The 15,308-nt window shown below is 34.9% G+C and overlaps 1 protein-coding gene and 1 long non-coding RNA gene across 5 annotated transcripts; one reads left to right on the top strand and one right to left on the bottom strand.

The window, feature by feature from the left end:
* Positions 1–7,238: 7,238 nt before the first annotated feature.
* LOC131331344 (uncharacterized) lies at positions 7,239–7,947 on the bottom strand. The gene is made up of 3 exons (XR_009201363.1): positions 7,908–7,947; positions 7,527–7,624; positions 7,239–7,298 (listed from the first exon to the last, which is right to left on the bottom strand). It is a non-coding gene; the product is annotated as an uncharacterized LOC131331344 (long non-coding RNA).
* A 2,361-nt stretch (positions 7,948–10,308) lies between these two features.
* LOC131331343 (uncharacterized) lies at positions 10,309–14,219 on the top strand. 4 transcript variants are annotated; one of them, XM_058365232.1, is made up of 5 exons: positions 10,309–10,592; positions 11,322–11,348; positions 11,465–11,587; positions 11,928–12,183; positions 12,494–14,219. In XM_058365232.1, exons 1-5 carry the CDS (start codon positions 10,546–10,548, stop codon positions 13,322–13,324), a joined length of 1,284 nt encoding a protein of 427 aa, XP_058221215.1. In that variant the 5' UTR covers positions 10,309–10,545; the 3' UTR covers positions 13,325–14,219. The 4 variants fall into 4 exon arrangements, 3 of the variants coding, with proteins under 3 accessions (XP_058221215.1, XP_058221214.1, XP_058221216.1); XR_009201362.1 differs by having other exon boundaries at positions 10,349–10,592; positions 11,322–11,587; positions 12,494–13,562; positions 13,653–14,219; XM_058365233.1 differs by having other exon boundaries at positions 10,553–10,592; positions 11,465–11,513.
* Positions 14,220–15,308: the final 1,089 nt, after the last annotated feature.

Here is a 15,308-nt window from a genome sequence, read left to right as displayed (position 1 = left end):
TTTGTATTATTTTGAGATTGTAATTTTTGTATAAGGATAAATAGGGGCCTAATATTTTGTAAAATTCAGTGTATTTTAGGGTTAATGCTTCCGAAATTCTTTGGAAAATCGGGGCGTTACAGAATGGTATCAGAGCATAGGTTCAACTCTCGGCCTTGGGTAGATTGGGTAGATCACTTTCCGAGAGCGTAAACCTGAGTTACTAGTTGTGGTTATTACTTATTTTAAATCTAAACTATAATTATTATTTAGCCGTCGTTCAACTTAGACTTCGAGAGCGTACTGTGAGAAAACATAGGTCTTACTTGCTTGACTTTTATGTGATACGTTAATTTTTTTTTTTTTTTGTTGAGTGTAGTGTTGTCGTTTGACTCTAATGGTTTTAAGATCAAAAAATAATAATTTGGAAATTATAATTTCATGGTTGTTATCAAAATTAATTTTCATTAAAAATTTTTATTTAACATACAGTTACTCATCATTCTTAATCTCTTTGAATAAATATCTTTTTGGAATCTAAATATATCTTTCAGGGATTCTTAAAATGGATTCTTTTTCAAAAACTTAAAAAAAAAAAAAATTTGAAAATATCTTTTACCAACATAAATGAGTTATAAATTTTTTTATTGTTTTAGTTTGAAATTCCTAAACACACAATTTCGAGGACGAAATTATTTTAAGGAGGATAGATTGTAACGACCCGGATTTTTGACCCAACTTTTTTTTATACAAATTTATATTTTTAAATTCCTAATTCAATAATTAATTAGATTGAATAATTAAAATATATTATTATGTGTGCAATTGATATTATTTGCATTATTGTATAAGATATGTATTTAAACTTTAGATATACAAGAAATCAGTGATTCATATTCATCTCTTATCTTTCCTATCTGAACCCTAAGTAGAACTCTATTCAAACTAACTCTCCACTTCTCTATCTCTCATCCTATACATAAAAGCGTCCAGATACATTCTCACCCTGTACATACATGCGTCCACATACATTAGAATTAAAACCCCCCCAAATGTGGCACTTGTCCCCTATCTTTTTATCGTTATCAGTATCACTCTCCTTCCTCATTCCACCACTTTTACACTTATCCTCTCACCTTCTTACTACCTTATTCTCTCTCATTATACATACCCACATAATCCGAAAATTGAACACCAGTATATTATTTTACTCTCAATTATATTGTTGAGTCTAGAATAGAGAGAGAAAGAGAGAGAGAGAGAGAGAGAGAGAGAGAGTTGTGAGTTTCGTGGATACACCGCTGCTACGGGCCCTATCAGAGTGCCGCCGGACGCTGCCTCGAGATTTCAAAACCACCACAGCGATCTACGGACACCGTATAACACTTATCCGAACTTAGAATCGCGTTTGAGGTAGTTTTCCGAAAACCCAAAACCTTTATCTGCATTTTAATGGAGTTACTTAGATTTAAAGTTTATTGAAGACGATGATCTGCTGTTAAATTGTTAATTTATTTTTAGTCCTGTTTATATTAAAATTTAGTCTGGTTGTGCTGGAATGATTAGTGTTATACCCTGTGAAAATTTATGATCGTTTAACAAATGTTTGATTGTGAAATTATTATTAATGTTGCATTGTTAATTTGTATTTGAATGGACGTTTACGTGGTTAATAAATTATTGGAGTAGATAAATATTTATGAAACATTAACAAGAATATTTTATAAGTAAAACTTTATTTAGATTGTAAACAAGAAATATTTTAGATTATATATTAGTTAATCTTTAACTCTAATAAATATTGACTAAAATAGCCTCGCATAATTTTGTTGTTATAAAAATCTCATATTAATATTTAATATAGTTAGTAAATACTAAATTTAGCAATAAGTATTTTCCAATAAAAATTTGTTTGTAAAATCTATGAATAATACGATAGTTAAAGAAAAATGTATAAATAGTAGAAATGTTTTATAAAATTTCTAAATGAGGGAAACAGACTTAATTTTAAGTGTAGTAATTAATTGTTTGACTGAATATTATTTTGTTACTCGCATGATTAATTCTATGACATGATTAATTTTATCGCATGGTTATGTGTTGTTAGTACTTTTAGTTGAAATATTGAACCGTGCGATATTTTGTTGTGGCTGTAGATTGGACAAATAGGTTCCCTGGGTGGTTACGAGTAGTGACTCATGTAGACGATGTTAAGTAAATGGAAATTGATAAAGTGTTGGAAGTGTGATTGTGTGGATTGTGATTTGAGCCATGGTGATGGCAAGGGTAACCTATGGGGCCCTGTGTTGAAATGGGTTACCTGAGGGGCCCGGTGTTGTGACGCTAACGTATGATACGTCATGGGAAGTTTCTCTTCGAGGAAGAGAATGGGTCCCATGAGACGGTTATAGTTAGTGAGACGTTAATGTATGATACGTCATGGGAAGTTTCTCTTGAAGAAAGAGAATGGGTCCCATGAGACGGTTATAGTTAGCGTGGGGTAGTGGATGTCCGACCCTAATGTACGATACGTCGTGGGATGACTCGATCCTCCTGTTATGGTCTTAAGTGAGAACATACTCGGTACATAACTTAGATGCGCTCACCTAGGACCCTGGTGCAGGACAAGCAAGAGGAAGGGTGGACCCATGAGACGATTGTAGTTAGTGGATGTGGGAGGAAAGGATCTCGCGGAGAGAATCCTTAGATTACATGTAAGATGATGGATAGTAAAGAAAAAGACGATGTGTTATTATTTTGTACCTTCGGTGTATTATGAATTATTATATTGTTGATCTGCATATTGTGGTATTGGGTTTTAGGATTTCTACTTAGTGAATTATCACTCAGGATACGTTTGTATTCTGGCAAATCGTTTGCTTCGGCGTTCAATTTGCCAGAGTGTGCAGGATTCCACAGTGGAGCAGTTGATACAGGTGGGACCCCCTGGAACGGAGTCTGGGCCAACATTGCTTAGAATTTCGTATCAAAACTAGAGTCGCTCTGGAGTTGCTTTTGTTACATAGATTTTTGTATTATTTTGAGATTGTAATTTTTGTATAAGGATAAATAGGGGCCTAATATTTTGTAAAATTCAGTGTATTTTAGGGTTAATGCTTCCGAAATTCTTTGGAAAATCGGGGCGTTACAGAAATGAGATGATAAAATACTGAAACCTTTTTGTTAGTAAAACGAGATAATAAAATGCGTTAAATTTTTTGTGATTTTTGTTAATGGAAACACTCCGCGTTACCAACAAAAATAAAAATCTCAAAACTCAATAACAAACAAAGTGATTCTTCTTTAGTTTTTCCATTCGGGTTGGGCTCATCTCCACTACGGAAAGGAACAGACTGGACAGTTCAATTTTGGTGTGTATAAATTTTGCGGGCTTAAGCTCCGTTCCGCCGAGTGAAATAACTATTTATTTTGTATATTAAAATGATATATTGTGAAAGAATTAACTATCTTGTAAAACGAAAAATAAGTACTTAAAAATAAGAATATTAAAAAATGAGGCCTTAGATTTTTGTTTTTGTCTTGCCCTATGGTAGTGTGTTGGTAGTTATAATAGGAGTGGAGCGATTCGAACTCAAGACCTCTTCTTCAATAGAGAGAATAAGGAACCAACCACACTAGGTGGTGCTCCCCGAACTTAGTTCAATGATTGAAATAATTTACTTTTTAAAGCTCGTTAAAATCATTTGTTATTGGTAATGAGGAATGTGCGCAAATTGATTTTCAATGGGTTATGAGACGAATTCTCAATCTACCCGGACCTGGTGAATGTATCTGCAACCAATCCGTGCAGGCATCAAACCAATGGGTTGATTGAGTTTTTGAGTGACTCCAAATCATGGATTAAGCAAGTGGATTGGAGTGCAGTTGGTGTTTTCCAAATATTCTCATACACACGGGCAGGGTTCGATTATTGTAAACACCCATCTCCCTCCCCAAATTTCCTAGAATAGAATATATTAGGTTTGACGAATAAAAAACAAAAACCATGGATTAAGGAAGGGAAGAACCCGAGTAGCAAATTTCAAAAAAAAATAAAAAATAGTGAAAATGAGAGTACAGTATTAGGGAGGAAAAGAAAGAAAGAAAAGAGGATATCAGCAAACAATTAATAAGATAGTTTAGTAATAATAGTGAGCAAGTTTAACAACAAAATCACATTAGATTTCAATTAAAAGTTTAATGCCAATGTAGATATATTCTTCGACACAAAAATCTAGCGGATTGGGCGAGGTCAATGACAGTTTGAGATATTTGGGAGCCCACTGTATCTCTATATTTTACTCTTCCGATAAAGTATTTTGGAAGAATAAATGATGGATTAGAGCAAATACATCCTCTAAAATTAGGAGTGAGCAAAAAATCCGTCAAAACGTGAATTCAGTCCAAATTAATTCAAAATGAAAGGTTTTTTTTTCGGTTTTTTAGTAGTATGGTTTGGTCATGATTTAAAAAAATTAAAATCCGCTTTATATGGTTTGGTTTGTAGATTCATGTTCAAGGTTATGGTTCCAAACCATATAATACTAGCGAATGCCCGTGCCTGAAGGCACGGCGCAACATATTTGGAATACAACTAAAGATATTTGTGGAACAATGAGCAAAAGGAGGGCATGTTAAAAAAATGGGTAGGAACAAATTAAACTTTGGAATATGTGCAGGACAATTCGAGATGCAAATAATATTCTAGTTTTACACAAATTTTCAAAATCAATAAATCACCCAACACACGTAATAAAAATTAACTACGTCAAACCAAATATATTCTTGTAAAACTTAACCTAACAAATAAAATGTCATTATCAAATTTTCAATGTCTTAAAAAAGCTCTTATCATGATGAATCCAATGTCTCTTTGCCAGTTCTCGATTTCCCTACATAAATAAGATTAAGAATTATTAAATTCATCGCAAATAAATATGAACTGAAAATTAAATGAAAATGACAACTTATCACCCCTACAATAATTTAAATCGTTTTATTACCTTTAAAAATATGCCAACACTCTTCTGACCAATCAACTTTTAATACAAAAGTCACCACGGGAGCACAATGGTCAACGCATCCAAACTTTGGAGCAGGAATAATAAACACGTATGGACATTCATTAAATTGAGAAATGTAGTCTTTGAGCATTTGTGCCCCATTATCCTGGCAGAACATCACAAATAAATGTATTAATATATTATTTTAATTCTATATACAGTGTAATTTATATATATAGTTTTTTAGTATTTACCTTTAACATTAATTTCTTCAGATATGAAGGGACACATTGTAAGATGAATTCTGCCTTCGTGTCATTTACCAAGAGTTCCATTGAGCCAGTGGAGTCTTTTACAACCATCTTTGCATTATACCTACAATAAATGCAAATAAGTTGTATGTGTTACGCATAAGTTGTATTACTCATTAAAGATGTATGGATTGATTACCTGGTTACAGTCTGCACATCTTCTTGCCACAATGTTTACACATACACCAGCCGTACTGATTGTCAACTTGGTTATAGCATGTATTGCATAAATCAATCCATAGATGTTCAACATATATTTTTTCAATGCAGCCAATAAAGCGATAATAGTTTACCTACAATAAAATTTCAAGTGTAGTTATATAATGATGCATGCCCAAATATTAACCATGAAATCATGTAGGGAAAAATCTTACATTGGTCCGAAACGCAAATTGGTTTATTCGAATTCTCCTGGCATTTGAAATTATTAATGCCTGTGGGAGCGAAAATCCATGTGTGCGGTTCCATGTTACCAACTTTTGTGCATTTTCATCTTTTGCAAACCTAGATAAGCACGATTTTTTTAGAACAACTAATCGAACAAAAAATACTAATCTCCATATAGTTAAAGACTAAAAAACATACAAATTGATTTGCTCAATATCCAACTTACCATTCAGGAATTCCGTCTGTACGAATTGAGTGGTTAACGTATAATTTGCTTTTCTTGCAAGTGCTAAGGTACCTAGACGTTAAAATTTCAAAATTATTAATTAGTTTTTAAAATTATTATTAAAAAAGTTCACACAGGTTCAGAGAAGTATTACCGTGAAAATTATCGACCTTCAATCCTGTAGCAAACAAAATAGGAAGAAGATACATCACTCATCAATAATCCATCTGGTGGAAATGCCATTTCGAAGAAAAAGGAAATCATCAAAGAAACTCCAGAGCCCGGAGTACATTTTACGACAGAATCTTCTAATTGTATTCTTGTGATATGTACAACATAAGTGCAGTAGTTTCTTTATTCTATTTCCAATTTTATGAGGCATTTTTACAAACACATGGAATGCAATAAAATCTTGATTGCATTACGGGTACTAATTAGGTTTGCAAGAAACTTCACAATTATATGGAGACTTACCTCGGGAACATGTACGGCATGTTGGTCTCGCCCATCGGCTCTAATATTCCCGTCTTGGAGAGGTTGAATCTTTACGTACAAAGTCAACAATTGAGAAAGAATTACATTAAAAAAAACATGGGTAGAAAATGTAGATAATCAAACACGATTTTGATTAATAAGAGTCTTACACTTGTATTTATCGGTGAGTGTTGTTCCGATCGCCTTTCAGTGGTTTGCTTAAAAATACGTTCTCGTTCTCGTCGGGCACGTTGCGCTAGTATTCCTTTCGATATATCTTTACCGGATTGTTCCGAAAATACGTGTATAAACAAATTTGAGAAATTAGAATGTCGTTTAGCTAATTGACTATAAAGACATATAGAATAAAATAAGCAAAGCATAGGTAAAATTTGTTGAAAATTCATAAATCACACAACACGCATATTAAAAATTCAGTAAAGTTAAATTGACTAAAATGTTATTGGACCATTCTACAATGCTTTAACAACAATGTTTTCACGATGATCTCATTAGTCCTTTATCACAATTTATAAACCAGTTTATGTAAAATCTAAGTGTGACAATGGCGTCCATGAGAGATATCAAAAGATCAACTCCTTTTTATTGGGGAAATTATAACAACAAAAATACCATCAACCACCATCACAGCTCTAATTATGCAACAGGCTACTTATTGCAATCCAGATATTAAAAAAAATACACAGGAAAATCAAGAGTAGTTTGTGATTCTGTGATTCAAAACATACAGATGGAATGCAATAATCAGCCATAAAAATGACAGAGTCCACATTTCCTAATCATTCGATTCCATATGTATGAGGCATTTTTACAAACATATGGAATGATAAGGAATTATGGAGAATCAACCTGTTATCACTTGCGCGCCACTTGAGACTGGTGGTTACCAAAGTGAGCCTGAAGAGGAAGAAGATACATCACTCATCAATAATCCATCTGGTGGAAATGCCATTTCGAAGAAAAAGGAAATCATCAAAGAAACTCCAGAGCCCGGAGTACATTTTACGACAGAATCTTCTAATTGTATTCTTGTGATATGTACAACATAAGTGCAGTAGTTTCTTTATTCTATTTCCAGTTTTATGAGGCATTTGAATGCAATAAATCTTGATTGGGATTGCATACGTGAAAAGGAGAGAATGAAGTCCAATAAATCAAGCCTTGATTGACTGAGAGCAACGGAAGTGGTCGACGGTGGCGGAATCGATGGTTCGTTGAACACCCTATTAACCACCAAAGAGATTTCTGATCAATATCAAATTCATTTTTTTAAAGCTGTAGAGAGTCCATTACCCCGAAAGGAAGGACCGGAGGAGAGTCTAGGAGTGTTTTGCACGCAGGAGCTGCGATGGTGGTGGTTGATCGCAGTTGAGGAAGAGAGGAGGTTAGTAGAGGGTTGTTCAAAGAGGAGAGAGAGAGAGAGAGAGAGAGAGAGAGAGAGAGAGAGAGAGAGAGAGAGAGAGAGAGAGTCGTGTAAAAGGGGAGCTAGGGTTTAAAGATCCATACCTTTTTTGTGAGGGATGAGAGATCGTTGGGGCCGAAAACTCAATCATCGTGAGGTTGTCAGAGAGAGAGAGAGAGAAGAGAAGGGGAAAGTAAGAGATAGGAGTATATTACGGGTTTTCAAATTTTGAAGGAACATTACCTGCTCTATTTTTGTCATAAAAAAGCCAAGTATTTACGGACATGCCATTTGTAGAATGGAGGGTAGAGATTTATGCAGGAGGAAGAGATAAATCTGGAGCGTTGGTTGTCTTTTGGATTCAAACACTGCTCTGTTTTATTATATAGATATATATATATATATATATATAATTATGATTCACCAAATAAATATGGGAGCCTTAGTCAATTATTTTCCCGATTTATTGATCCAATTAAATTCATCGCAATATTTAGTTTTTTTCTTTCCTATCAAGATATTATTGGTTTGTCTTGATGAGAGGAATCGAAAAAAGTAAAAAATTACGACTTTTACACAAATATTTTTGAAAATATCAAAAAAAAATCAAAAAAGCCAGTCTTTTGGATTTTTGCTTGGATATTTTTTAAAAATGCTCGTGTAAAATTTATATTTTTTATCTTTTCAATTACTCTCGTTGAGACGAACCAACAACAAATAAAAATTTGGCGCAAAACTAATATGAGGTGCACAATTTTTTGGTTAGAGAAAACACCCCCTTATATAATTATGAATGATCAAAGAAGATGATTAACATAATAATTACTTTTTCAAACCCGCCCCCAGCACACGGAATCAGCTAATTCTGGATTGGGTCCTTAAAAAATAAGTACTTATTTGCAATTTTTAAGCTTAAAAATAATAGGTGTACTGAAATAAGAAAATATGTAATATGGATCTTGTTTAATAGATTTCGATGAGATATATCAAACCCTGCAAAAAAAAGATAACAAATTATTTTTGTAAGTCCATTATTTTTAAATTTGAAAATAGGTCTCTATTTTTTAAGTACTTATTTGAGAAAACGGAACGGGGAACTGGTTTAGTTGGTTTTGTTATTTTTTGGGACGAAATTATTTGGGCATGTTTGCGATAGTCGTTGATATAGATTTTAGATTCTACTACATATTTTTTATTTCAGATTTTAGTAAAAGTTGAGAAAACTTGTTTGTTGCCCTTGCCAAATTATGCGAATTGCATTCCTTTTTTGAAATTTGTGTTGTATAATCCCAGAAACTACCCAAACCCAATTTTAGAATTTAGAATTTTTTTTGCCTTTTCAGGTTCTCGAAATCAGTAGATTCTAAAAAATAAGTTATGTAGAATTTTTCACAAATATTATACATTGATTTTTATAAGTTAGAAACTAAAAATCTTTCAAAATGTTTTTTTCGCTAACACGCACTTAGTTGAATATAAAAATTAATCACGTAAGCATTTGATTATCAAAGCCCATCCACATAATTTTTTAAGACCTTATATTTAATTTTGAAAAGCAAACAACATGAGAAATTGTAAGAAAAAATCAAATGTACCTCATTGTATCTCATTTTAGTTAGAGAGACGATGCCTTATTTGAGGGCAAAATAGGAATTTTACACTATTGTACCATATCCACCCACTCATACAAGCTACAAAATAGATCAAATTAACTTTTAATCTTCCCTTCTAAAATAATCATCCCCAACCATATTCACCTCTTTATCCCCTTCTATTTTATCCTCCTCATTTCTTCCAAAACATATTCAGCTAACAAACGAGCCATAAAAGGTGTTGGGGCACTATAGCAGTGCCAAGATGACCAATGTTGTGTTTGGATAAATTTTTTTAGAAATTTTTGAAAATTTTTGTAGGGTTATGAGTAGAGAGAGAAATGAGAATAATGATTGAAAATATGGGTAATGATTAAAGAGAGAAATGAGAATAATGATTGAAGATATGTGTAAATAATGATTGAAAGTAAGAGTAATGAGTATTTTTTAAGTTGAGATTTTTTTTTCAAATCACTGTTCAAACAAGGCACAAATAACTTTTCTCTTACCTTACCAATGGAGAAGTTTTTCAGTACCACATGCCACATGGTGCCGAGCACGATTTTGGTCGTCTAAACGTGTTTTGGATGATCCAGATTTATTTCGGTAATTTTTTAGTGTAAAATTACCAAAACACCTCCTAAAGTTCAAACAAATCTGAACCGTCAAAAACACATTTGGACCGCCGAGATGTGTACTTGGCACCACGTAGCCTGTGCCCATCCGGCGCTGGAAAATTTCTCTTACCTATGAGACAATGGGCCCATTATATCCAACAAAAAAAAAAGGAAAAAGAAAAAAGGAGTGGTGGCCACGCGGCAGCAGTCGATTGGTCCCAGTCCCACGTCATTATTTCCTGCATTTATTGCCCATGGACATACAAGAGGACCCAAAAAACTCTCAAGTCTACTCCAAGTCGTTTCTTCTTCGTTCTCTTTCCATCCACACTGATCATTTGACAAAAAAACAAAGAAAAAGAAAAAGAAAAAAGAAAACTGGAAAAAGTGGATGGGAAGACGATAGCAGGAAACAAACAAGAAACCCCCAGAAGATCAAAAAAAAAGAAAAGAAAAAGAAGAAGAAGAAACCCCCAAAATATTAGTACTACTCTTATTTGAGTTTAGGTTTTCGTGTCTCAGAAGTCAGAAGAATGATGATGCTCATATTCTTCAATGTTTTCTTCAATGTTCTTGCTTGGTATTTCCTCTTTCCTCTTCTTTTCTTTCTACTTTTTCCCCTTCCGCTTTGGAAGTTATGTACTTTCCAAGTCCATGTACAATCTCTGATGGGTTATCATATTCATGAGAAATTTTTGGGTGCCGAGCAGCGCATCCGGGCAGTCCATTTCGATTTCGATTTCAGACAGCTCGGATTTGAAGAGAGAGAAAGAGGAGAGAGTGGTGAGGTGAGAGAAGAAAGAGAATTTCAATCTGGACCATTCAACACACTTTTAGCCGGTCCAGATGGGCTGACCCGGCACCCAAAAATTTCTCCATATTCTTTGTTAAATATTAGTATTACTGGTGGTTTGGCAGAAGAATTTAAAAAGTAAAAAGTTATGTTCAAACTTATTTTTTTAAATGAAGACAAAAATAATCCAAATAGAATTTTTTTATATCTAATTTGGATTATTTTTGTCTTTATTTAATTCTTGTTAATTTTGAAGATACTTTTTTATTCTTAAGATCACTCTATATCGAACCAGTAATTTACAAAAAATTGATGCAGGACTAATAAATATAGAAAATATTTGAATAAAATCAAAAAATAATCCAAACGGATTATTAAGCCAAACCACCCCTTGGTACACTTTTTCCGGAAAGTTTTGATTTTGGTTGATCATAGTAATATATAGTATCATAGATATTGTTAGAAATAAAAAATTTCCTATGAATCTTAGAAACCCATTTTGTTTTTTGTTTCCAGGCCTGCATTCACTCTGTTGTGTCCTCTGTAAGTACCTCTCATTATCCCAAAACAATGTGCTTTTCCAATATTTGCCTTGATTTGTCGACAAAAGTGGGGATTGAGATTGGAGAGATGTTACATTTTTTGATTGACTATAATAGGTATGCTTCGATCCGGGCAATAGAGAGCAGTTCACAATCCAATTATCAGGCATGCCTCACCTATTGGGTTTCATGTATTGCTATCACAATGTTGGAGTCCATGTTTTCAAAGCTTCTAGCATGGTAATTTTAAGTGTATTTACTTGTTTTATTCACATGAAAGTTTTTAGGAGAACTTCCTCATTGTTGCTTGGGACTTTGGGAGTGGCAGAATGCATGAAGTCAACTTCGTATGTATGCGTGTATGTATGAAGTTGCGGTTTGTGTCGGTCTGGAGTTGAAATCGTTAGGAGAATCCAGAGACCAAACCATTTGTTTCAGGTTTTCATCTTCTAAACAACACTACTAAAAGACCAAACCAAAATGCCTCATTTGGACTGGACTCGTGGTTCAACGTTTTTCTCCCCTTGCCCCTAGCTTTTTTTAGGAACCAATGGATTTTGATTGCCTTGTTTGCCTTCAGGTTCCCCTTTTGGCCTTATGCAAAGGGCATGGTCATCCTCTTGCTGGTGGTACCTTGCTTTCAAGGTGCTGCTTATGTCTATTTCCACTTCATTAGGCCCTCTATTTATGAGAATTCACAAACGCGTGGCCTTCTACTCATCCCTGAGACAAAAGTTTCCAAGTCGAATGAAGAGGGATGCAGTCTTGATGCTGCAGAGAGCTACTATCATAGAGAAAAGAGAGAGGATGAATCAGAGAAGTCCGTCATTTACGAGGTAAATTTGTTGACATTTGAATGACATCTACATTGATAGCTATTATTGCTTTCGATTTAGAGAGTAAGGTGTTAAATTATTAACGAAACAGGTCCACATCTTATTGTCATCTAGCTTGTTTAGGCCTACATCAAAGCATTAAATTGGATGACATTATATTTGATGATCCCGCAAAGTAATTTGTGTTCTAAACAATTGCTGTAAATTGCTTCTGGAAATAGTTTGCTTGGGTTGATAAAAGTTAAAACCATTAGGCTCCGTGCCATCATTGGTTGTTGATAGAAATCTGCGATGTATGTTTGTGTCGCAGGTTGGATCCAAATCTAGTCATGATAACGTAGAAACTGATCTGAAGAAAGGTCAGAAGGGCTGGAGCTGTGATGTGTGTCTGATCAGCACTAGCAGCAAAAAATGTTTGGAAAAACATTTCAAGGGAAAGAAGCACAAGGCCCAGGAAGAAGAAAACAGAAGGAACAAAGTGGTAGAGAGCAGAAGGGTCAGCTTTCCCTCCAAATTGAAAGAAGTAGATAGGATGACTTCACTCGGTAACTTAAACGGAAATAAATGGGTCAACCTTGATAATTTGAGCAGTCTTTTTAGCCCAATCGCAAGATCAATTGGTTGGTCCACATGGAAAAGCCCAGAATCCGGGTGGATAAAATTGAATACAGATGGATCAGTTGATCGAGAAAATGCTCGTTTTGGTGGTTTGCTCCGGGGATATAAAGGTGATCCGATATGCGGTTACGTCTCCAAATCTCCTGTAGATGACATTTTCTTGGTTGAGTTATGGGCTATATGGAGGGGCCTTGTTCTTGCATTGCGGTTAGGGATTAGAGTCATATGGGTTGAATCCGATTCAATGAGTGTGGTGAAAACTATTAACAAACAGCAGTCGTATAATTCAAGGGCTAGTAGTTATTTGGAGCACATTTGGGTCCTTCTAAAGAAGTTTGACAAGTACGAAGTTTCTCACGTGTGGCGTGAAAGTAATAGAGCTGCCGATTGTCTTTCAAAGATGGATCGTGTGGAAAACGATGTTGTTATTTGGCCAGACGATTTTCCAGAGAGACTTCGCAACATTATCAAGGATGATGCTCAGGGAAGGTGGTATAATCGTAGAGGGCCTAGAATTTATTGAAAATTTGAAACTTATCTGGTGAAAGGTACTCGTTTGAGCAAGGTTGATACAAGGTTTACAATTATTGTGGTTCATGCAACGGGAAAGGGTGAAAGCTTTTGACTTGAAAGTGCCGGAGAAGATAAGAAATGGAGATTTGTCAAATTCTACTGGCCTCATACAATATCAAAAGCCTTGAGACACTTGCTGTGATTTCTGATAAGAGATCAGCTAACAAGAGCCTGGCACTCTTTGAAAGGTATCTTGTTTTGCTTCTTCCATCTGTTCATGACTGGGTACTAAAAAGCTGTAGTAACAGAACCAGTTTGATGAATTTCATCATGTCTAGTTTCAGAAGCCCGACTTGGACAACATTTCGATTTCGCCCCTCGCGATGTGAAGAAGGGGGATGATTCTTTTGGATGGAAAATGAGCTGATAAATTAAACAGCTGCTTTAGACCATCACACGTATGAGATGGCAAGTGCAGGTTCGAACTTGTTCTGCTTGCGCCTTGGTGAGGTGTTAGAAACATATGGGTGGCGATTGATCCTTTCCGATCATTGGCCGCAAATTTGGAGACCCTTTGGTCACGTCCAAGGAAGTTAGAGTTATGCCGCTTGCCCCTCCTCTCTCCTACCCTTTTTCCCTTGGAAGAAGAAGAAGAAGAATTAGATATCACAGTCATGGCATTGATGAGATCAGGCTTGAACATACCTATCAGTTCTTGATCAGATACATAATATGTACGTTTATTTGTTCTTGTATAATGGGGGATGGGACAAGCTCAATTATCTTATCTTGGGACCACTGGAGGTTTGCCTGGCTATTAACTTCGGGTTTCTGAAATTAGTCGAGTTGTGCGCAAATTAGTCCGGACATTCAATAATCAAATTAAAAAAAGCTCAATTATCTTATTTGCGCAATCTAGAATTGATAAGAATGTAGCAGCATCTCCTCATACTAGGCACCTGTTTTCCCATTTCTCTACTCATATCTTCTGAATATTAAGTTGATCAATTTGAAAGAAGTGGCTAAGCTTTTACTGAAGCAGGACTAATGAAGATTTTCAACAATAAAGCAATATAATTAGCAACAATGCCGCTCAAGTTAGGTGTCCTTTGGTTGCTTCCAAAATCGTCTTTTTTGCATGATACTTTTAGGGGAACACCCAAGGTATCCCCCAAGCAAAAGGGATACTGGATCCGCCGATCAAACGGTTGAGACCACGCCACAGATGTAAGTTTGACCAAACATGACCAGTCATCCTAACAAGGAGGGCTGCTTTTCCCCCCCCCCCCCCCCCCCCCCCTGACACCCCACCCCCCCGGCCCCACACCCCATTTCCCATATTACCCCCTCCCCTCCCCCCATTTTACTTCTCCTGCCCCTCCCTCCTCCCATTTACTTTTTTTTTTCTCTCTTCTTCTCCTGCTTCCCCCCTCCGTCCATTTACTTTTCTTTTTCTTTTTCCCTCTTTATTTTCTTTTTGTTTCTTTTCGGCTGGATTTTTTTTTGTCGTTTTTTTTCTCTTTATTTCCTTTTATTCCTTCCACTTTGAATCTTTTTTTTTTTCAATTATTTTCTTTATTTGTTTCTTTTCCCATTTACCTCCCTTCTTTTTTTTTTTTGGTTAACTCAAATTCTATTTTCAATTAAGATTACAATTAGTGTTCGGGAACTAATTACGAAATGTATTTTGCAAACGACATACTAATCCAAAATACAAATGTTATATTTAGGATTACTTTTTTTTAACTATAGTACAATTTAATAAATTTGTTAACTATTATTTAGCATAAATCCTCTTAACTGATTCAGTAGTATGTTGCTTCAAATCACGTCTCTACTCCATAGGATTGCAAATGGCTGGTTTCTATTTTTTTTATAACTAAAACAGAAACGTTTTAGGGGCTTCGTAGGGGCTACTATGCCAATGAGGGCAGTTGAGCCCCCCGGGTCCCACCTATTTTTTCATTTATTTTTTTATTTAATTACTTATACCT

This window comes from Rhododendron vialii, chromosome 6a, assembly GCF_030253575.1.
Source record: "Rhododendron vialii isolate Sample 1 chromosome 6a, ASM3025357v1".
Classification (NCBI taxonomy): domain Eukaryota; kingdom Viridiplantae; phylum Streptophyta; class Magnoliopsida; order Ericales; family Ericaceae; genus Rhododendron; species Rhododendron vialii.
This window is presented reverse-complemented; position numbering and strand designations above follow the sequence as displayed.